This window comes from Borostomias antarcticus (genome assembly GCF_949987555.1).
Source record: "Borostomias antarcticus genome assembly, chromosome: 4".
NCBI lineage: Eukaryota > Metazoa > Chordata > Actinopteri > Stomiiformes > Stomiidae > Borostomias > Borostomias antarcticus.
In genome coordinates, this window is record NC_140237.1 from 26,969,622 (window position 1) to 26,993,899 (window position 24,278).

General features: G+C 46.8%; 1 protein-coding gene across 1 annotated transcript in view; it reads right to left on the minus strand.

The window, feature by feature from the left end:
• Positions 1 to 24,278, minus strand: part of mybpc3 (myosin binding protein C3) — a gene marked incomplete at both ends in the record, with an annotated part of 46,228 nt that overhangs the window by 13,411 nt on the left and 8,539 nt on the right. The window contains 18 exons of the mRNA XM_084437407.1: positions 3,990 to 4,178; positions 4,540 to 4,644; positions 5,061 to 5,220; positions 7,808 to 7,947; positions 8,040 to 8,069; positions 8,186 to 8,292; positions 8,579 to 8,744; positions 10,469 to 10,635; positions 13,231 to 13,336; positions 15,904 to 16,028; positions 17,742 to 17,874; positions 18,553 to 18,722; positions 20,420 to 20,479; positions 22,614 to 22,652; positions 22,893 to 22,941; positions 23,176 to 23,293; positions 23,432 to 23,580; positions 24,056 to 24,127. Of these exons, the coding sequence (XP_084293533.1) occupies positions 3,990 to 4,178; positions 4,540 to 4,644; positions 5,061 to 5,220; positions 7,808 to 7,947; positions 8,040 to 8,069; positions 8,186 to 8,292; positions 8,579 to 8,744; positions 10,469 to 10,635; positions 13,231 to 13,336; positions 15,904 to 16,028; positions 17,742 to 17,874; positions 18,553 to 18,722; positions 20,420 to 20,479; positions 22,614 to 22,652; positions 22,893 to 22,941; positions 23,176 to 23,293; positions 23,432 to 23,580; positions 24,056 to 24,127 (2,085 nt within the window). The remainder of the gene's footprint in view (positions 1 to 3,989; positions 4,179 to 4,539; positions 4,645 to 5,060; positions 5,221 to 7,807; positions 7,948 to 8,039; positions 8,070 to 8,185; positions 8,293 to 8,578; positions 8,745 to 10,468; positions 10,636 to 13,230; positions 13,337 to 15,903; positions 16,029 to 17,741; positions 17,875 to 18,552; positions 18,723 to 20,419; positions 20,480 to 22,613; positions 22,653 to 22,892; positions 22,942 to 23,175; positions 23,294 to 23,431; positions 23,581 to 24,055; positions 24,128 to 24,278) is intronic.

The window sequence follows — 24,278 nt, forward strand, 5'->3', positions numbered from 1 at the left end:
GGACCATCCAAGCTGTGTACAGCAAGGATGGTACACTGCTGACCTCAACTGAGGAGGTCGTTGAGCTTTGGAAGGAGCACTTTGAGGAACTCCTGAACCCGACTAACCCACCCTCTACGATTGAGGCAGAGCTGGAAGATGATCGGGGGTCATCGTCAATTGCCCTGGAGGAGGTCACTGAGGTAGTCAAACAACTCCACAGTGGCAAAGCCCCAGGGACTGATGAGATCCATCCAGAAATGCTGAAGGTGCTGGGTGTTGAGGGGCTGTCGTGTTTGGTCAGTGCCAAAGGAGTGGCAGACTGGGGTGGTGGTCCCAATATTCAAAAAAGGGGACCAGAGGGTGTGTGCCAATTACAGAGGCATCGCATTACTCAGCCTCCCAGGGAAAGTGTACTCCAAGGTGCTGGAAAGCAGGGTCCAGCCGATAGTCGAACCTCAGATTGAAGAGGAACAATGCAGATTTCCTCCGGGTCGTGGAACCACCGACCAGCTCTTCACTCTTGCAAGGATCTTGGAGGGGGCTTGGGAGTTTGCCCAACCTGTCTTCATGTGTTTTGTGGATTTGGAGAAGGCTTACGACCGGGGGTCGTAATATGTGGTCCTGATGGCATCATCGGCCGGCGACCTCCAGCACTCTCTGGATAGGTTCGCAACTGAGTGTGAAGCGGCTGGGATGAGAATCAGCAGTTCTAAATCTGAGGCCATGGTTCTCAGCAGGAAACCGGTGGTCTCTTCGCTCCGAGTAGGAAATGAGTTCTTACCACAAGTGAAGGAGTTCAAGTATCTGGGGGTCTTGTTCACGAGTGAGGGAACCATGGAGAGGGAGTTTGGCCGGAGAATCGGAGCAGCTGGTGCGGTTCTGCAGTCGCTTTACCGCACTGTTGTGACAAAAAGAGAGCTGAGCCAAAAGACAAAGCTCTCGATCTACCGGTCTATCTTCGTCCCCACCCTCACCTATGGTCTTGAAGGATGGGTCATGACCGAAAGAACGAGATCACGGATACAAGCGGACGAAATTAGTTTTCTCCGGAGGGTGGCTGGGGTCTCCCTGAGAGATCAGATGAGAAGTTCAGTCTCGGAGTAGAGCCTCTGCTCCTTTGCGTCGAAAGGAGCCAGTTGAGGTGGTTCGGTTACCTAGTTAGGATGCCTCCTGGGCGCCAACCTCGCCAAAGGCGTTCCAGGCATGCCCGGCTGTGAGGAGGCCTCGGGGTAGGCCCAGGACTAGGTGGCGGGACTACATCTCCGCACTGGCCTGTGAGCGGTTAAAGATTCCCCAGGCAGAGCTGGTTGATGCTGCTAGGGAAAGGGATGTCTGGGGCCCCCTCCTGGAACTGCTGCCTCCGCGACCCGACCCCAGATAAGCGGATGAAGATGGATGGATGGATGTTTTGGTAGAAATTGAGTCTCCATGGCCTGTAAAAGTGAGTGTGTCACACAGGACTGACCCACTAGAGACCGGGACAGACCATGATGTAGTTAGTCTTGAATCAGCAGTCACTGCGTGTTCTCAGGTGATTTGCACCAGATTAATACCTTGTTTAGGACAACACATTGAGGGGGACACCCTTCAAACACATCCCTAAAATAAGCCAATGTTGAAAGTCATCAGGACTCGAGTTACCAGTCTAGCCGTGCCCCCATGCTTCCACTGTGTTATACAGCAGGTCAACCATGCACCGTGCAGAGGAGGAGCATGTGGGACAAGTCAAAGTTCGCCCTGTGTTTATAGACTGTCATGACCAATAGACAGACAGGGCAGGAGGTAATCACCAGCAGACAGAGTGATGGGAATAGCCAATCACAGCCCAGGGCAAGAGGACCTGACCAATAGAAAGCGTAGGGCAGAGCACACAGGCTCCTATCTATAGTCCCTACCATGACAACATAGAGGAGTCTGTTTGAAATAATCAGGTTATTTACCCAAAGTACACCTGCTTTCTCTGAGTTGTAGTGCAGAAACACAGAACCTGGAGCGACCATTTCATGCCCACAGAATTCACCTACAATCTCCAATAGCTGAGTGAGGAATGAAAACACAAGAGCCTGAATCCAGACACACATGCAAAAAATGAATGACTTCATCCTCCATGCACAACTGAAGAGTATATCAAGGGTAATTCACGTCATACTATGGTTAACCGATGAAGAAATTCAATAGAAGCCTACTGCCAACGGGTTCAGGCTCAGGCGGAGGGGCAGGAGCAGCCTCTTCAAGAGGGGCAGCGCCGTCTTCTGCTGGGGGAGCACCTTCAGCCGGAGCTTCGCCCTCCGCTGGCGGGGCCCCTTCCGCTAGGACCTCATCTGCGGGTGGAGAGGCCGGAGCTGGGGCTACCTCCTCCTTGGCTGGTGCCGACTCCACTGGGGGAGCCTCTGGTTCAGGCTTGGGCTCGGGCACCGGCGCTGCCTCGGGCAGCTTGGCCTCCGCAGGAGCCTCCTCCACCACGGGCTTCTTCTCTGCGGTCTTTGGAAGTATAGGCTTGGTCATCCTCACTGCTCCCGTGGGGCTGTGGCGCTCCTGATAGGAGATGAGCTGTGGTGCTCCTGGCCCTCGTCCCCCGCGTGCCTGGCTCTCCCCTTTCACTCTCTCTCTCTCTTTCGATATCTCCCTCTCTCCTGCCGCAGTGACAGCTCTGCTCCCAACAGCAGGTACAGTAGTCTTGTCCCCTGTACCAGCCTCTGCAGTAGCAGCTAGCCAGTATTAAACAGCTGGTCCAATGCCATTATTTTTAGAAGGGTGGATGCCATGGATGGTTTCCTAATCAGCCGTCTTCCAGGATACGGGTCTATCTGGATGCCTCGGTGTTCGCGCTGTCATGCCAGTAAAGACAGCAAAACTGAGCCCCTTAATTCCTCCGGACTCGAGTTTCTGTCCTGAAGACACCTATATTCTTATTTTAGACACCCAAACATGCTCTCTCTCTCTCTCTCTCTCTCTCTCTCTCTCTCTCTCTCTCTCACCCAAATACGTCATATCATAAAAAACAAATGTCAGATGTGAGCCATGTGTTGTTGCCTGTTTACAGGTGTCCATAGCTGCATAGTGTTGCTGTACTTGTTGGCACTCAGATGCCAATCAAAACCCATTCAATGGTGGAAATATGAGCCTACTTTGATGCAGTTTGCAGTGTATTTCACACTTCATGGTCAATTTGTTTTGTTCAGCCTTCCCACGGTAGGTCAGTGTGTGTGCGTTTGTCTGAGTGTGAATTGCATGTCAGACGTTGCCCTGTGGTTGTGTGACAGTGTGGCTGGTCAGTGACTGATACCCTTGGCTGACCTGAAGCCTGACTGCCCCCATACCCCAGTGTGTACAGTACATCTTCAGAAATGTGCACTATAAACACGACCAAGCCTCTACTGACCAAAGGTCAAACATGACCAAGCCTCTACTGACCAAAGGTCAAACATGACCACGTGACACGCTGTCCCCTGTGGTGCAGTCATGTCTGGTGATCAAACCAGACATCACTGCTCCCCGTGTCACCTGACATCAAACGTGATGACATGACTGGCTGTCCCCTGCTGACACCCATCCCCCGAGCCACCGCACCAAACATGACTAGATCAAACGCTGACTGACCGATCGACTGATCTCCCAAGCGTGTGCACCCTACAGTCCCTCCCAAGTGCCATCCAGCTGCATCATCTCATCAATCACTGTAATCAGAGATGGAACAGTGCTGCTCCTTAACAAACAAGAATGAATACTGATGGCAGGGGAATTAACTGGGATGTGCAGCATCCTCCAGGGAATGAAAAATCTGAGTAAGCCTACTTCTCTTCTCCTCCTGCCTCAGACCATAACAGCTGATGCAATATTCATAAACATGTTATACTTATACCACCTGGTTCCATATTATCTTGAACTACAGCATATCAGTCAGGAAGCTTCCCCAAGGAGGGGCCTATTATGACCACAGACAGTGACTGAGTGCACCACATGGCCTAAGCATGTGACCAGTGACAACCCCAAACGGAGAGACTCACCCACTGGCACAAAGGGTTGGGAGGAGGGGCTATGACGGGACATGCCGATGGCGTTGACCGCATAGAGGCGCATCTCGTAGGCCACACCCTCGATCATCTTCTTGGCCTCATAGGTGGTCTCAGTGTAGGGGTCAAAGTTCAGCCTCATCCACCTGTAGCTCTTCTTCTTCTTCCTCTCCAGTACGTAGCCTGGGACGGAGAAGGATATGACATCTTCACGTGACATCTATCTGTAATGCCATTCATTTAAGATGAATGCTCTTTTATGTTACAGTTATCAGTAACTGTAACTATATTCCTAGAAAAAAATGCCTTCAAGAAGGGTTCTTCTGTTGACCCTCTGAAAAACCCTTTGGTTCCTGGAAGACAAGAACCATTATAAATAAAAGCTACCAGGAGCCAAGAACGGTTCTGAGGTGAGAGTTCTCTTATAGGGACGACCAGGAGCCCATTTGGAGCCTAGAGATACCTTCATACTAGAAATATCATAGTGATGATGACACAAGAATGTACAATTGTTCAATCCTTATTGATGCTATTATATCCTTACCAATGACTGGCTGGCCACCATCAAACAAAGGGGGGTCCCATTGGACAACGCAGGAGTCCTCTCCAACACTGAGGATCCTGGGAGCGACGGGAGGGTCAGGCACATCTGCAAGGGAACAGCATGAAACATGAAACAGTCCATAGAGATGACCACTGTGAAGCCATGTCATCATAGCACAGAGGCCAATGGGTGACAGGGGCAACAAGACACAACATACAACACTATGCTTCAGTTTCACTTTTCTGTTTGCCAGTTAGCAGACACATTTATCCAAAGAGACTTACAATTATGAGCTAGAGTTGAGTTTCAGTGCCTTGCTCAAGGCCACAATGGTATGCGATGATTGATGGGAAATCACTTGTGAAGTGGCCTGGCCCGGTGTCAAACCAGCGACCCTCCCTCACTGGTCGGGTGCTCTAACCACTGAGAGCACCCGCCGCCGCCTTCTGTTCATCCTTCAAGCTAATCCCAAGCTTACTCCACATAAAAGTTCATCCCAGCAAGGGAGGAACAAATCTCACCGACAACTTTAACGACAATGTCAGCGGTGTCCTCTCCTGCAGGGTTCCGTACGATGACAGAGTAGACGCCCTCGTCCTGGCGCTCCGCCCCCTCCAGGGTGAAGACGCAGTGGCCCTTGGTGCTCGCCACATGCACACGCCCGTCTCCTTCCGATAGCACCTGGACCAGCAGGATAGATGGTGTGAGGCTAGAATCATCAGCTGTGCATCAAGCAAATTCATATCTCAAACCATTTCACCAATCAAAGGTTCTACCAGGAACCAAAAAGGTTTTTTCAGAGATACTCCCATAGAGATGACCAAAGTGCCCCTCTCAAAGTGTGGAACCATCAGATATTGTTACCCAATTCAAGACCATTAAGGAGGAATTTATCTGGTCATGCTTTCGCAAAAACAACAAACCCAGTTTAACGCGGAAGCACATGTACTTACTGTACAGCTCTGCAGTTGTCTCTGAGAGGGCTCATTCAAGCAGAGGTTTCAGAGCATGCGCTTACCTGCTAGACACGGGTGGACATGCAGCCTCTGCAGTGCATTGCACAGAATTCTGGGTAAAGTTAACTCGTACACTTCTATAGTGTCAAGTGGTATGCGGTACTTCTGACAAAAACCAAACCATGTTTATGTAACCGAGGGCATTACATACAGCATGCTGTCACGCCAGCGATGGCAGGGGAGAGACAAGCGAGCCTGCGAAGACGCCACATACGTGTTTTGGAGAAGAAGACAAACAAGTGCATCAACACAAACAAAAAAAGAGATATTGTGGTTTTGGAACGGGACCAGTATGCTGGAGAAAGGTGCAGAGACAGAGATGTTCAGGTGATGTCATGCGCAGGCCCGAGCGTGTTTGGAAGGGTGTTCAGTGCCTCACTCACTTCCCCGTCCTCCAGACTCCACGTGTGGGTCGGCTCGCCTCTCTGCACCCCCTCCGCCTTTACAGAGCTAGCCTACAGTACATGAGCAGAGCAAAGCAGTGAAGCCAACAGAGAAGAAAGGGAGTCTCCGTGTCCATAGTGTCCTCCCTTTCTCCAACACTAACCTCCAATGCTACCCAGCACTCAGTTACCTGAGGGAAGTGAAGTAGGTTATAACATCCTACCTTTTCAGGTGGGTGAGGATGGACCTTCTCACCTTGCCATTGTTTATGCCTGGGTTGTCCCAACCAACTCGGGAAACTTCAGTTATGACGTAGTAAACAGTAAAAGTACACAGCTAGTCTACTGGACCTGTTGAGTAGTATAATGCTTAGTTTGTGTGTGTTTGTGCATGTCCATCAATAATAAACACTCATATTAAATTACTTTATTGTGTCCACACATGTAATCCTCCATGAGAGCCTATAGTATTATGTAAGTATTATGACCCCTACTGACAGGAATCAGTCTTTAGATTGAAGACATTACAAATACATCAAGGAGACTTGTCTATGACTAAAATCATTGACAATGGACACAATGAAGTTAAAAACGTATTTCCATTGTCGTCCTCTCAACATACAGATGGCACAGCAAGTTGGCAGTGTACTGTAGGGTCAAACTGACGGCATTAAAAGAATTGCAGCATCCGAGTGGCATCCGAGTGGCAGGACTCACTTTCTGTCCGAAACCTTGTTTGGGATGTTAACCTTCCCCAGTACCCCCATGGCCATGCTTTTGCCCCTCATGTTTCCTGGAAGTACACCCCAGGTAGCCCACTGACGATTCTCCTGCCAGCACTTTCCCTCCTAGCATCACTTTGAAAGTGGATTCTTGTCTCACCTCGGATTTGATCCAAACATAATTGCCTTGGTTTTACAGCCAGGTATTTCTATTGTTAAGCTCTGAACTTAGTATGCTTTCGACCACGGTCTTGCTTTTGTCAGACACCAAAAGGGCAGAGTCATCTACATCAGGGTTTCTCAAAGTGAGTGGTGCAGTGACGTGGGTCCAGGGGTGCCACGGAATCCTTTGGTAATATTTGGAATTTATCAGTGTCACTTATATAGTTATTTTACATCAGTTAAAACATGTAAATACGAAATAATGTTCAATCAGTTCTAACCGAAACAGATATTCTCTAGAGTTTTACTTTGTAGCCTGTATATCTCAACAAAAAATGTATAGGCTCTACTTTCGGTTGAGGGGTGACTTATACGCACTCGCTAACATGTCGAAGGCTAGCCAGATGACAGGGAAATATGGCTACTTTTCTTAAGAGAACAAATAACGTTGCACCCATTCAGCAACTTCTACTGTATCAGAGGCTGTGCCCGACCAACCAAGAACAGCAAAATGGCCAAAACTGAGGCTTTACAACAATTGCTACCTCAATTATGGTTTTAGCTGGAGCGGTACCCTGAACCTAAAATGTTTGAGAACCACTGATCTACATAAAGAAAAAGATTACAAGAGCAAGCACTCTTCATATCATTAATATACAGCAGGAACAGCAATGGTCCTACAACACTACCCTGGGGAACACCGCAGGTAATAGGTTTGTCCCCAGACAGTGAGCCTGAGGTCAAGTAGTTGACCTCAACTACTTGATCCCTGTCTGTCAGATATGAACACACCCAGTTCAGAGTGATACTCCTTAGCCCCTGGACCTCCAGCTTGGTAAGAAGGAGACTATTGACAGTGTCTTAATGCCTTATGGAGGTCAAGCATGTAGACATCAGTGTGTCAGTACAAGGTCGCTCAGAGTGGTTGGACTCTCTCACCAAGTCTTGAGAGAGAGTGAGAGCAGTGTGTGTGTGTGTGTGTTACCTTCTCTGCTTTAGTCCAGACCACAGTAGGGGCGGGGTCTCCTGTGATGGGAACATCCAGCCTCAGCTTGTTTCCCGCCACCACCACGATGGTGGACTCAGAGTTCCGGCCCGTACAGTCCAAGTGGATCTTTGGAGGGTCTTCAGAGACCAGCACATTGTTAGACACGGGACAGTCAAACATCATTTATTCCCTGTATCAGAATAAGAGGCAGCCTGGAGGAGGCACATACCTTGGCGAGGCACAAAGTCAATCTTGATCTCTGAAAGACGAGGAAATATTAGATTAATAGAAATTTTTTATCCTATTTAGAAATGTCAAACTATACTGTGGCTGTGTCAAAGCACACAGAAGAGCAGGTGAACGTATGAGTGTTACCTAGGAAGCTGAGTTTGGCAGAGAGGTTGAAAGCATAGCCCTCTGGGACAAACGTGTAGTCTGCCTCATCCTCAGGTACGACATTATCAATAGTGAGTTTGTGGATCCTGAAGAGACAGAAAGGTTTTCACTCAGGGCTGGCTCCCGGTGTGGCAGGGTTGAGCATTGTGACCCAGGAATATGTGTCTTACCAAATGGATTATGTCTGAGTCATGTTAAACTGTAAATATTCCAGCATTTTTTGTAGGTCAACATTGCAGGTCAATTTCCTGGATGCAGATTATTCCTTGTCAATTCAGTGGAAAATCTCCATTGACATGCTTCTTGTCTAGATGTAGGAGTTCAGAAAACCCGCCATACGCACAGTATGTGCCCCACAGATGCCGTGCTCACCTGCCAATATGGGAGATGTGGGTCCTGGCATTGGCCTGCACCTCCACACCGTTCTTGTACCAGATCCCCTTGACGGTCTCATCTGAGACCTCGCACTTGAAAACAGCCTCTTCCTTAGCCTTCACCGTCAGGTCAGCAATGCTCTGCACCACCTCCAGTTCCTTCTCTACAAGGGTCAAAGTTCAGGGGTCAGCCTCTACAAACATGACCATCTCTCATAGTAAGGTAATGTCCTGTGTGCGTGTTATGTTATGTTATGTTATGTTAGTAGTATGTGATAGTACAAGATGAGTTCATTAAAAAGCTAGCTAAGGTTTTGTGTTTAATGGTCTTAGATGTTTGTTTTACTGCCGCTTCAGACAGAGAAAATAAAACAATATTGAGGTAGATATCTCACAGCTAGTGTGCACAATGAGCAATCTACCTAAAGACAAAAGAAACCAGCAACAGCACACCCATGGTGAAGGTTACAGGAGAATGGAGTTAGCTGCAGGGGGAGTTGAGGAGCATTGTCTGGGAGTGGAGAGAAAGTTCTGCTGGGAGAGGAGCTGATCCATCCGCAGAGAACCAGCTGGTAGTTTGGATTTGATTAGTGCCCCAGATAACCTGAACTTGGCGGAGAGTCAACACACACACACACACGCGCATACATACACACACACATCTACTATAGGCCTACATGAGAATACTGTCCAACTGTCCAATGGTAAAAGTAAACAGATGTTGTGTTGCGGTTATGAGATGGTTGAGAGTGAACATTTGTCATGGTGTAATGAGCTTCTCTGCTGTTATGCTTAAGTAACATTATTTGGTGGTTGTGATTCGGTCACGTAAAGTTTGAAATTAACAGCCTTCTGGACGTTGTAATTTCATGGTTATTTTCCTACGTTCATTAAACGTTGCTTTTGAATGGCCGTCATCCAACGTTCCTATATCGTTTCCTGTGGGTTGAAATTAACATTTTTCGGAACATTGCCATTTGACGATCGTCATCCATTCGTTTGATCTGTTGAGTAACGGAAACCTAAAATGACACGTACTGTATGTGATGTTCAAATACAGTAGTGTTATCAAATGAAGTAGTCTGTTGTCTTCTACTTATATTTACTGTATCCCTATATTACTTGTATATCTCACAGTCCTTGTAGACATCACACCAAAATAAACACAGCACATGTACTGTACAGAACAGCATAGAACAATAGATATATGCTGTACCACAACAAGAGGCATGAGAAAGAGAGAGAGAGAGGGAGCGAGAGGGAGCGAGAGAGAGAGAGGGATAGAGAGCGAGAGAGAGAAAGGGAGAGAGAGAGGGAGCGAGAGAGAGCGAGAGAGAGAAAGGGAGAGAGAGGGAGCGAGAGAGGGAGAGCGAGAGAGAGAAAGGGAGAGAGAGAGAGGGAGAGAGCGAGAGGGAGCGAGAGAGAGAGAGGGATAGAGAGTGAGAGAGAGAAAGGGAGAGAGAGAGGGATAGAGAGGGAAAGAGAGAGGGAGAGGGTGGGAGTTACCTGTGCAGATCTGTACCCTTCTGATTAAATATATGGGCCATGTCTTCTAACTTTAGCTGGCATTTGGACTTTTGTTTGCAGTAACCTTGTCAGAGCAGCGCGTGTGGAGGGGGGAATGCCATGTCAGGTTGGGCCACCGGGCCGTGAGTGACAAGGACAAGCCTGTCAGGGGATGTGGACTGGAAATGGGAAGCTAAATTCTTCACCATAACTTGTGTCTCCAGCCCAGTGGTTTACTGGAGGTCAAGTATGACTTTGTCCTTGGACTGGACATGCCTCCCGGATATATATCTGTGTTTTACTGCCCCTGAATGCTTTCCTGTGGGGCGTTGTTAAGCAGAGGTATAGCATGCTTATGTGTGTTGAGGACGTGACTGCTCACCTTGCACCAGGAGTTCAGCCATGGATTCTCCTCCGTTGGTTTTAACCTTGTAGTGGCCGCAGTCCTCCTTGGTGACATCATTAATGATCAGAATGTGTTTCTGTCCATCTTTCTTGAAACGGTATTTGAGGGCCTCATCCCTGGTCAGCTCCACTCCGTCTTTCTCCCTGTACAGACAGATCCACCAGCATGCTCACACAGTATCACATGATCCAGTAGGATTTCTACATCACCATTCAATTCTAAGGAAAGATGAAAAAACACTGATTTATTATGATGCACACAATTAAATAACATATTGTCAATGTTACACATTCCATAGCCACTAGAGCCTTCTTTTTTATCTTTCACCATAATCTGCCATGCTAGCAATCTGCAACCAGTTTTATCACAATCAAATCTGCATACCATCTGTTTGCTTCATAAATACAAACACAACAGTAATTCTGCACCATCTTTGGGAACTCTTCCTAGAACAGTATTTTGGATGTGTGTCATTCAGATAAAGGACACCTGGGAGGTGGTGACAGGGACATGTCCTCTCTGTTGGGCTCTCAGAATTTACTGCCTGTTGTTGTGACCCACAGACCCAGCTGACTGAGGTTGAGAGAGGCTCACAGGCTGCTGCCTGTCTGCCTGTCAGTCTACCCTGCTGCCTGTCAGTCTTCCCTGGTGTCTGTCTGCCTGTCAGTCTACCCTGGTGTCTGTCTGTCTGTCAGTCTACCCTGCATGTCTGTCTGCCTGTCAGTCTACCCTGGTGTCTGTCTGCCTGTCAGTCTACCCTGCTGCCTGTCAGTATTCCCTGGTGTCTGTCTGCCTGTCAGTCTACCCTGCTGCCTGTCAGTATTCCCTGGTGTCTGTCTGCCTGTCAGTCTACCCTGCTGCCTGTCTGCCTGTCAGTCTACCCTGCCTGTCTGTCTGCCTGTCAGTCTTCCCTGGTGCCTGTCTGTCTGTCAGTCTACCCTGGTGTCTGTCTGCCTGTCAGTCTACTCTGCTGTCTGTCTGTCTGTCTGCCTGTCAGTCTACCCTGCTGCCTGTCTGACTGTCAGTCTACCCTGCTGTCTGTCTGTCTGCCTGTCAGTCTTCCCTGGTGCCTGTCTGTCTGTCAGTCTACTCTGCTGTCTGTCTGTCTGTCTGCCTGTCAGTCTACCCTGCTGCCTGTCTGCCTGTCAGTCTACCCTGCTGTCTGTCAGTCTACCTTGCTTTCTGTCTGTCTGTCTGTCTGTCTGCCTGTCAGTCTACCCTGCTGCCTGTCTGCCTGTCAGTCTACCCTGCTGTCTGTCAGTCTACCTTGCTGTATGTCTGTCTGCCTGTCAGTCTACCCTGCTGTCTGTCTGTCAGTCTACCCTGCTGCCTGTCTGTCTACCTGTCAGTCTACCCTGCTGTCTGTCTACCTGTCAGTCTACCCTGGTGCCTGTCTGCCTGTCAGTCTACCCTGCTGTCTGTCTCTCAGCCTGTCAGTCTACCCTGCTGTCTGTCTCTCAGCCTGTCAATCGACCCTGGTGCCTGTCTGTCTGTCAGTCTACCCTGGTGTCTGTCTGCCTGTCAGTCTACCCTGCTGTCTGTCTGTCTGTCTGTCTGCCTGTCAGTCTACCCTGCTACCTGTCTGCCTGTCAATCTACCCTGGTGTCTGTCCGTCTGCCTGTCAGTCTATCATGCTGTCTGTCTGTCTGCCTGTCAGTCTACCCTGCTGCCTGTCTGCCTGTCAGTCTACCCTGCTGTCTGTCTGTCTGTCAGTCTACCCTGCTGCCTGTCTGTCTACCTGTCAGTCTACCCTGCTGTCTGTCTACCTGTCAGTATACCGTGTCCGTCTGTCTGTCTGTCTGCCTGTCAGTCTACTCTGCTGTCTGTCTGTCTGTCTGTCTGTCTGTCTGTCTGTCTGTCTGTCTGTCTGTCTGTCTGTCAGTCTACCCTGCTGTCTGTCTGCCTGTCAGTCTACCCTGCTGTCTGTCTCTCAGCCTGTCAGTCTACCCTGCTGTCTGTCTCTCAGCCTGTCAGTCTACCCTGGTGCCTGTCTGTCTGTCAGTCTACCCTGCTGTCTGTCTGCCTGTCAGTCTACCCTGCTGTCTGTCTCTCAGCCTGTCGGTCTACTCTGCTGTCTGTCTCTCAGCATGTCAGTCTACCCTGCTGTCTGTCTCTCAGCCTGTCAGTCTACCCTGCTGCCTGTCTGCCTGTCAGTCTACCCTGCTGCCTGTCTGTCAGAGCAGTCCCATATCAGCCAGCCCCGCCACAGACTCACTCGCCCTCTACTGGACATGGGAAGAATGTTCACTCTGCGGCAGAGACAGGAACATCTCCCTCAGCCTTGGTCTAAATACAGCATTGTATCACTCATGAGCTGTGAACGTATTCAGTATATTACTACTGTCTGTGACACCCAGTCTGTTTTCATACTCGCAGTATGAATCTGACCATACTGTTTGAGCTGTATTGTATTTGTAGTGTGTGTCAGTTTTGTGAAAACACTGCAAATCACAAATCTAACCCCTAGGGCCAAGGACTCTGTAGGCCACTCTGAGCGGCCCTGGGTGGGATGATGGGCCTGTCTGGCCCCCTGTGTTAAGGCCTGTCTGGCCCCCTGTGTTCAGGCCTGTCTGGCCCCCTGTGTTCAGGCCTGTCTGGCCCCCTGTGTTCAGGCCTGCCAGAGCGGTACTGTGTAGAGACGGGTTGTGAATAGAAGAGTTGTGAGAATAAGGCTCAACAGGTATGGAGGTCACCGTGCTACAGAGGGAGATGTGTGGGTTGAAGAAGGAAGGTCTGACCATTTGACCGAGGCCCCCTCCTCAGAGACCTCACACTCCAGCTCCACGCGCTCCCCCTTCATCACCATCTGGTCCTCCAGGTTCTTCAGGATCAGGACCGGGGGCTCTGGGAGGGACACAACGCCATGCATGTTAGCTAAGCAAGGACAACACTTCAATTCTACTGATTGGCCCTAAAACAAAAAGAGAAATGCTGTTTAAAAATCTGGGGAAACTGACATCCTGGATTAAACCTGAGGTCTGGCTGTTATCCCAGAGTCAGATCTAACCTTCAAGTCCCATATTAACAAGGTGACGGAAAACTTAGTTTTCCACCTTAGAAACGGTACGTCCATTTATAAATCAAACAGATGCAGAACAATTTATTCATGCTATTATTTCAAGCCGACTCGATTACTATAATGCACTCTTCACTGGCCTCCCCCCAAAACCAGTGAGAGACTTCAGCTCATTCAAAACTCTACAGCTCGACTATTAACCAGAACCAAGAGGAGAGAGCACATGAGTCCAGTCCCTTGTCAACTACAGGCCTTCAAGAACACTGTGATCATCCACTGCTGATTTACTAGAAGTTTCCAGCTCCAGTCAGAAGAAGATCCGGACTGCAGCCCTTCCTTAGCCTGGCTCATATTTGCTGCAGTTGTGGTTTCCAGTCTAAGCAGATACTGATCCCCCTGCCCAAAAACAGGCACCCATAAACCTACGATGCGATGCGGCAAGAACCTCTTCTGGAATAGGCTACTGTGTTTGGTCTGTCCATGTTTTATTCTGATTCGTAGTGACTGGTGAGACTTGGCTGATTTGGAATTTGTGTGACAGGACAGGATCCCAGCAGTCTTGAGACCAGAAACCAAGCAAATAGACACCAGGCTCTCCCCCAGGGAGGGAATCAGACCAGGCTCTCCCCCAGGGAGAGAATCAGACCAGGTTCTCCCCAAGGGAGGGAATCAGACCAGGCTCTCCCCCAGGGAGGGAATCAGACCAGGCTCTCCCCCAGGGAGTGAATCAGACCAGGCTCTCCCCCAGGGAGTGAATCAGACCAGGCTCTCCCCCAGGGAGGGAATCAGACCAGGCTCTCCCCCAGGGAGGGAATCAGACCGAGCAGAGCCTAGTGACACGAGACATAGCTAGTGTGGATCAGATGGTATAATACTGAGATGTAGCTAGTGTGGAGCAGGTGGTATAATACTGAGATGTAGCTAGTGTGGAGCAGGTGGTATAATACTGAGATGTAGCTAGTGTGGATCAGGTGGTATAATACTGAGATGTAGCTAGTGTGGAGCAGGTGGTATAATACTGAGACATAGCTAGTGTGGAGCAGGTGGTATAATACTGAGATGTAGCTAGTGTGGAGCAGGTGGTATAATACTGAGATGTAGCTAGTGTGGATCAAACGGTATGATGTAGCTAGTGTGGATCAGGTGGTATAATACTGAGATGTAGCTAGTGTGGATCAGGTGGTATAATACTGAGATGTAGCTAGTGTGGAGCAGGTGGTATAATACTGAGATGTAGCTAGTGTGGAGCAGGTAGTATAATACTGAGATGTAGCTAGTGTGGATCAGGTGGTATAATACTGAGATGTAGCTAGTGTGGATCAGGTGGTATAATACTGAGACATAGCTAGTGTGGATCAGGTGGTATAATACTGAGACAAAGCTAGTGTGGATCAGATGGTATAATACTGAGATGTAGCTAGTGTGGAGCAGGTGGTATAATACTGAGACATAGCTAGTGTGGATCAGATGGTATAATACTGAGATGTAGATAGTGTGGAGCAGGTGGTATAATACTGAGATGTAGCTAGTGTGGAGCAGGTGGTATAATACTGAGATGTAGCTAGTGTGGAGCAGGTGGTATAATACTGAGATGTAGCTAGTGGGGAGCAGGTAGTATAATACTGAGATGTAGCTAGTGTGGGGCAGGTGGTATAATACTGAGATGTAGCTAGTGTGGAGCAGGTGGTATAATACTGAGATGTAGCTAGTGTGGAGCAGGTGGTATAATACTGAGATGTAGCTAGTGTGGAGCAGGTGGTATAATACTGAGATGTAGCTAGTGGGGAGCAGGTAGTATAATACTGAGATGTAGCTAGTGTGGATCAGGTGGTATAATACTGAGACATAGCTAGTGTGGATCGGGTGGTATAATACTGAGATGTAGCTAGTGTGGAGCAGGTGGTATAATACTGAGATGTAGCTAGTGTGGGGCAGGTGGTATAATACTGAGATGTAGCTAGTGTGGAGCAGGTGGTATAATACTGAGATGTAGCTAGTGTGGGGCAGGTGGTATAATACTGAGATGTAGCTAGTGTGGAGCAGGTAGTATAATACTGAGATGTAGCTAGTGTGGATCAGGTGGTATAATACTGAGATGTAGCTAGTGTGGAGCAGGTGGTATAATACTGAGACATAGCTAGTGTGGATCAGGTGGTATAATACTGAGATGTAGCTAGTGTGGAGCAGGTGGTATAATACTGAGATGTAGCTAGTGTGGAGCAGGTGGTATAATACTGAGATGTAGCTAGTGTGGAGCAGGTGGTATAGTCTAGAGTGGCTAGTCTGGAGAGATGCTTTATCACACAGCCCTCTCACCCATTATCTGAGTCTTCCACCACAATAAATCAAAGTCAGTTGAGAAAGTGGCCTCGGAGGCACCGTTCTTAGCTGGTACCTTGAACAAAGAGCTCAGTTGTGCTCTTCTCCTCTCCAATCACACAGGTGTAGGCTGCGTCGTCAGCCAGGGAACAGTTGTTGATCGTGAGGAAGCGTTTGTTACCGACGCTCTCAAAGATGTACCTGGATAAGGACAAGACATTGTCATCCAACTTATACTATTAGCAGATGAACAGGGCATGCCTGAGACAACAGTGTGGAAAAATACTGTACATTTGTAATGTATGCAGATGGAAGACTTACTTGCTGGTCATGGGAGGTCATGTAGGTTAGCCCATCCCATGTGTTCAGCAGAGAGAGAGAAGAGGAACATTGGCATCAACATTACGGTAACACCCTTATAAATAGTTAATAGATCATCCACAAGCTGTTACTTACTGAGTTATTAATGATGTGTTAAACATTTGTCAGTTAATAATTTACAACTATCTCTTATAAATAGTTAATATATCACCCACAAACTGATTAATGTTAATGAGTTAATAATGACTTACTAAGTGCCTGTTAATAGTACAGTAGGTTAATTAACCATGACTTATAAATAGTAAATAGATCATGAATACATGATTAGTAAACTACTTACTAATGACTTGTTAAATATGTGTTAATAGTTGATCCACCTACAGCTGGCCCCATCTGGACATTTACAAATGTGTTTATATTAGTAAATTGGCAAGTAATTATTATCAACTAATTTGTAAAAGGTCAGTTAATATATTTGATAATACCATATTCATGAGTTGTAGACCTTTTGGGATGTTATTCTAAAGTTGCAACTATTCCCCATTTACTAACACTAGTGTACTATTCCCCATTTACTAACACTAGTGTACTATTCCCCATTTACTAACACTAATGTACAGTGCCCGTGGAGCCCCCATGGAGCCGGCGTGGTTGTTCTCTTCTATCTATCTATCTATCTATCTATCTATCTATCTATCTATCTATCTATCTATCTATCTATCTATCTATCTATCTATCTATCTATCTATCTATCTATCTATCTATCTATCTATCTATCATCCATCCCTATCTATCTATCTATCTATCTATCTATCCATCATCCATCCCTATCCATCTATCTATCTATCTATCTATCTATCTATCTATCTATCTATCTATCTATCTATCTATCTATCTATCTATCTATCTATCTATCTATCTATCTATCTATCTATCCAACCCTATCTATCTATCTATCCATCTATCCATCTATCCATCCATCCATCCATCCATCCATCCACCCACCCACCCACCCACCCACCCACCCACCCACCCATCCACCCACCCACCCATCCATCCACCCACCCATCCGTGCACTAGTGTTGGTAAATGAGTAATAGTTGCAGCATTAGAATAACGTCCTGATAAGGTCTTTAAACTATTGACATGGTCTTAACAAGTATATTTACTAACCTTTACATAATGATTTGTTACTCACTTCTAAATATTTATTAATTTGTGTTTAGGTGGCTTCCCTGATTGAAGGCCAGATGTGGCCAGCTGTAGGTGGATCAACTATTAACTAATACTTAACAAGTCATTAGTAAGTAGTTTACTAATCGCTTGTTCATGATCTACTAACTATTTTTAAGATATAGTTTTAAATCATTAACCAATTATTAAAGAACATTTAACAAGTCATGAATAACTCGTTAACTCGTTAATCGTTTATGGATGATCTATTAACTATTTATAAGGGATAGTTATTCTAAAGTGTTACCAACATTACATTAGTAATCATCAGATTAGTGATGTGATTATTGTGTGTATGGGAAATTGAAGCAGCAGTAAATTCATTTAGTCAAATAAAGGCTTTGCCCCCCTTAATGTCACCTCCCAGTTTGCTGGATGGGCTGTCCGTTCTTCAGCCATTTCACCTCTACGTCCGGGTTGGCCACCTCCACCGCCAGCTTCATCTTCTGGCCCTTCTGCACCTGGTAGGCCGGCTCCAGCTTCCTCAGGAAAGCTACACGTTGTAACCAAAGCAAGTGAGACATTACTTTCTTATCATCTATGAATCCTTGTGTTGCAATGGAATAGAATATGATTATTTTAGCACAGGATACAGTAAATTATGTTCATGCTGATACATTTATTTTAAGACCGGAGAAATCATTCCTGAATGGAAACTGCCATTGCTTGGAGATGATCCAGCCTCTATGAGTATCGTAGAGATATCCTTGTCTGTGGTATTGTTGAGACAGAATGCATGAGAGTACATGACAGTTGCACAGCTGGCCTGTCCCACATCAAGCTGTATTCCCTCTCCCTTATGCCTTGCGGCGATCTGAGCAGACTGGACAGGTGTAAGCAGGGGTGAAAATTAACTTTTTGGCTCACAGTGAGTCACCTGCCTAGGGGACTGTAGATGAAAAAATCTACCGGCCAAGTATTTTTTTTTTTCAGATAGCCTTCCCAAATCTAGTCACCAATTGGAAATTTTACCTGCATTTGGCCGGTGGCAGGTGTTAATTTTCAGCCCTGGGTGTAAGCAATATGCTGTCCATTCTAACTACCCGGTCAGTGGCCCAGTTGAAGCTATCACTACGATACTCTTCCATCCTGATCGTAACGCATGCACAAAGCTGGGGCTTAGGGGTGGATTTGGGACAGGGCCAAGCCAAGATGGCGCCTGAGCACTGACCATCGCTCTTCTTCTCCTCCTTCTTCTTCATCTTCTTCAGCCTCTTCAGCATACCCCGGAGGTCCGTGATGCCGTACTGGAAGGCGATCTTCTCGTACTCGGTGGCCGGGGCCTTCTGGAGGATGTCCCACACGTCCACGTCAGAGTCAGTACTCTGCACGTGGGTGGCCCTGTAAACAACAACAGGTCCTTCTAAAAGCTTGGTAAACATCCATGTAAACAGCAACATGTGTGCATACAAACCAGTAGGGCAGAAAAACAACTGACTTTTTGTTCTAAGAAAAGGAATCTCTATTCTTCAGCAGGGGGGCCCTTGAGGCCTTCAGTAGGTGATAATGCCACTATATCATCATCATCATCATCATCATCGTCATCATCATAATCATTGCTATGTTGATCATTGTTTTTTTAATCTAACTTAATTGATTTTTTTTTGGCTGAAACAGTGCACATGAATCAACATTTGAGTAGAAGTGATGGTTTTAGCCAGACAGCTAACTTTCAACCATACTGTACTCCCGAAAGGTTATTAAAAACACAAAAATGGCAATGCAGATGGACAATGAGCACATGCAGAGCAGCCCATGACAAGAAACACGGAGCAATGAAGACAATTAATATACTGACAGGCTCCAAATAGGTACATTCAATTTAAACCAGTTACAAAGATTTTCACAGTAACCTTGTTTTTGATGTAATACAGTGCAGGAACCTAGCATATACTTCAGGAATCAGACAGGATATTGTTCTAATGAAGTATGAGTAGGACAGTTTCTTACCGGGAGGCTTTTAAGAAACTGCTGTACTCATTCATAAAGAGCCCAGGCAGCAGGCATGGCAGGACAGAGCACACAGGTTAATGCATACAGCAGCAGGCTATGCTAAGGGATTACATTACAGTATTACATGACATTATTACATTACAGTATTACATGACATTATTACACACAGCAATCGATCATTACAGTATCCAAGCACGTACAAACATTCAAAACAACAATATACAGTGCGATGTCGATCTTATTTTCCAGTTAGAGAATTATCATAACTTTTGAAGGATTTTTTGTTCTAAAAACTGGACCTGAATATTAAGATTATCAAGCAAGAATCAGCATTGTATTAAGGTACATGTATTTGTGAAAGCAGTGTGAATGTGGAGGCCCTACCGAGCGCTCAGAAAACCAGTCTGGCCCGGCAGAGAGCCGGATGTCCACAGACGATATGAGAGTAAATGTCAGGGCGTGACCAGACCAGACGGAGGGGTGTGGAGGCGTGTTTGTGGGGGACAGGAATGGCAGCCAGCCTGCGCTGCTGAATGATGGCGTGCAGAGAAGGTGAGCGCGATGTGGATATGAGTCATGCGATGACTCAGAGAGGGACTAACAAAGGGCAGGATGCAGGATGAAAGTCACGTTGTTGAAGGCCACTTCTGCTTCTGGATAGAAAGGACTTTGGTGTGTGAGCCGTGCAGATGCGCTCTAATTCTCCATGGCGTTAGTTGTCTGGTGGCATCCAGGGTGGGTGACGAGGAGAAGAGAACCTGGCCTTTTGGGACGTCGCTACATTGCTACATTACACCTGCCCAGTCTTCAGAAGTGAACATAGGGACAGGACCTTATCTGGGATCAGTGAGGTGTTAGTCATAGATTTGGGATGCATTGTGAGCAGGCACTTAGATCTGGTTAGTGGTAGTGGAAGCAGGAAAAACGCTTTTATCATTCTGATTCTTCACTTACTCTCTGCACAGTGATGTCCAAGAGAGAGAGAGAGAGAGAGAAAACTATTTACTAAAACTAATTACATTTAAATGGTTTTCATTTTCACATCAGATGTTGTCCCCACATTAGGAAGGGACTTGACAACTCACCTTTTCTTAAGTAGGGCACTGAAGTCCAACTCTCCTGAGTTCTCCCCTCCATCTACGCTACTGCAGAAACACATACAACAGAACTTTTAACACCCACAATTCACTTGATTCTCCCTTTCTCAAAACTATGGCTTTTCTTTTTGGTAAGTTATGTTGTGACATTTAGTTCTGCTTTTCTTGACATAGAAGAACTCTAGACCTGGAGTCACAGCTATGTTCAGAGATCTACTCAAAGTACTTTTCCCCCGTCTGTTCTGACTCTTTAGGCCCTCTCCACATGAACATAGGTATCTTCCGTCCACATGCACATTCTAGGTCAATGAAACCGGACTTTTTTGAAAACTCGTCCAGAGTGAAATTTTTTTGAAACTCCTCTTTCAGTGTTGTTGTGTGGACAGGAAAATCAGAGTTTTGGGCTTGTTTTTAAGTCGCTGTTACCTCGTGTTTACATCAAATGCCGTAATGAGTACTATGTGGACTCAAGCACACAACTCTGCAGCTCTCGGTTACCAAAATGCTGTTCCTCTTGAGTTTTCTCCTGGCGAGTAAAGGGCTAAAAACCAAAGTTGGGGTGAAGCAGAAGTGTAAAGCGTGTTTTTGCGTTTTCATTTGTAATCCAATCTGCAATGGCAGAAGGACAAATATATATATATATATATATATATATATATATATATATATATATATATATTTAAATAGATGGATAGAAAGATTAGTAGATGGATGAATGCAGGAATGAGTGGCGGATGGCTGGATGCATTAGTGCAGGGTTTCCCAACCTGGGGTTCTCAGGTAAATTGAAGCCTTAATATCATATTTTGCTGGACAAATATTTGTTAAAGAATCATGTCACTGACATGTCACACAGCAGCTATAACAAAATACATGATTATGTCTGATAAAGTCTACTACACTACAATTCTACGTATATAAATTCAGCAAATTAATCTGAGACTCCAATTCACATCAACATTGGCGTTATTGCTAAGTTGTCGAAGCGCTTCATTGTACCCTAACTTACACCTGATGGAATTTGCCCTCCCCCCAAGTCGCTGTGAACGTCCAGTGTGTGTCCATCCAGTGTTGACCTCCGTAGGACGTAGACTGGATGTTCACAACGACTTGGTGGGGGGGGGGGGGCATCAGGTATAAGTTAGGGGGGCTCTAGGGAAGAAAGGTTGGAAACCACTGTATTAGTGGACGGACAGACAGACAGACAGACAGACAGACAGACAGACACACACAGGTAACTAGTTGGATAGATAGATGCTTGCCCTGTATTCTTGTCATGACAAGCAACAGTCCTCCAAACAAAACAACAACACCCAAGGTGAATGACAGCACCTGCCCACAGCCCCCCCCCCCCCTCCCCCAGAATCCCCCTGGGGACAGGACAGGAGGGGCGCTGTTATCTCCCACCTGTGATCTGGCAGGCGATGGGGGGTTAGACCAGGGGGGTCGTGGTTTATGTGGTAGAGTTACAACGCTCTGTTGTGACTTCCTGTACTCACACCTCCCATCCCAACGGGGCCGGGCGGCTCGGCCAGAGAAAAGCCTGTGCATCTCGGCACATCCTGCCTTTCTCAACACCATGAGGCCAGGGACACGGTCAAGGGCACATCCTGCCTTTCTCAACACCATTAGGCCAGGGACACGGTCAAGAGCTCACCCTGCCGAGGGACACGGTCAAGAACTCACCCTGCCGGGTGGTTGTTTGTGCAGCTGGCTGTGCTGTTTTGATAGAGACCCAGGAGTAGATCAGAGAGGGGCTTTGATGGACACTAAACAGCAGTGGGCTGCTAAGCCCAGCTTGTTAACACAGCTTACTGCACTATCTCACTACCTGGAGCTGCCCCAGCCAGGGACAGCCAAGCTGATACTGGACATCCATCCAGGATGACCCCTGTACATACTGGGTTTAACTTCTCTTTAAAGGATTTGTTTTGTCAAATCCTCTCTCCTCTCTTCTCCCATGTCTGTTCTCTCAAAACCAAGCTGCATATTCCAACACTCTGATTCTGTTTGACCCAAAACAAGAGCATTTGGTATTCTCAGAAAGAAAGGGGCTGAGACCCAGTCTCCTGAATTCCTTTTGGTAAATAAAGCAGAGAAGCCAGAGTTTGTATATGAGCCACCAGCGTAGCAGCAAACCCTCTCACTACCTTCTCCAGCGTAGCAGCAACCCTCCCACTACCTTGCTGATGGTCCACTTCTCTTCTTGGCGGTTGCACTCCTGACAAGTTAGCATTTCCATATTAGTCCCCTCACACAACACAAGCCCCAACACACACAGACACTTCTACACACTGGTGTTCATGAGGATTACATCAACCAATCAGAGAGCAGGACAGAAGAAGAGAGGGAGAGAGGGGCAGGGAGAAAGAAAGACAGAAAGAAAGAAACAAACCAACAAACAAACAAGCAAAGAAAGAAAGAAAGAAACAAAATCATTTAATACAGTATAAGAGCTTACGTGCGTCTGAAAGCTGCCCTGATGTCAAAGTCTTCAACTGCCCGGGCCTCTGTAATGGAATCCAGTAATACAAGTTACTGCATATGATGGACTTTTATGAACTGTATACTTGTTAGACTCTGTATAAAACAACATGAATATAACTGAGACTCTTTATAATATAACATGAATATAAGTAAGACTCTGTATAATATAACATGAATATAAGTAAGACTCTGTGTAATATAACATGAATTATAACTGAGTGAGTGAAACAGTGCCCCTTCAGTAAGGAGACACCCACCATGAACAGTCAGGTCAAAGTTACAGCTGTCAAACTTGTCCCGGGACGACACTTCGCATCTGTAGCTTCCAGCATAGCTAGGCTTGGCTGCCAGGATGTGCATCTCAAAGGTGTACACCTAAAACCACAAGGCCAAGTTCAGCACCATCAGACCTTCTACTCTATTGCACGTCATAGTGCTGTATTGTAATGTACTGTACTCTCTTCCACTCTTCTCTACTCTGATCTATTCAGTGGACCAAACCGGAGGCCAGACCTTGGTGTTGCGGTCGTACAGCTCTTTGAGCTGCATGTGTTTGCCAGACTTGCTGGCCAGATCCATCCACTTCCCCTTGATCCACTTTATGGTGGGCTTCTTCAGCAGAGAGGTGGCATTCACCTTGGTCACAAACGCAATGTTCTCACCTGGACAGAGAGAGAGGTGATTCAGAACACGCCACAAATGTCTGACAGGGGTGAGAACAGCAACTTGTGGAGACTTGCCGTTTTGATGTGATTCCCCCAGATAACAAAAACTCAACCAAATGCACTTTATGAGTGTCTCACTTAAAAAGTATACTATTGAGTTATTACAGAAGAGATTAAAGATTGCCACTTGTAATGTACGTGTACAGTTACAGTGAAATGTTGCTGCCGGCTCCAAGATTATGCTAGGTGTGTGTTCTGTAGATTATGCTAGGTGTGTGTTCTGTGGATTATGCTAGGTGTGTGTTCTGTGGATTATGCTAGGTGTGTGTTCTGTGGATTATGCTAGGTGTGTGTTCTGTGGATTATGCTAGGTGTGTGTTCTGTGGATTATGCTAGGTGTGTGTTCTGTGGATTATGCTAGGTGTGTGTTCTGTGGATTATGCTAGGTGTGTGTTCTGTGGCTGTCACTCACCCACTGTGACCTCTCCACTCTGGGGCTTCTCTGTGAACAGGCCGGTCAGGTCCTGTCTGGTGTCCTGGCCCTCTGGAGAGAGAGGGGTGGAGGAATGGAAGAAGGTGGAACAGTGAGTTGGACACATGGATTTAGTGTCTGGAGCAAGGGAGCGACAAACCGTTAGAGAGACATGACAGGTATAGTTGTACAGTATATAACTTAATATCTTGTTGTCTTTGCA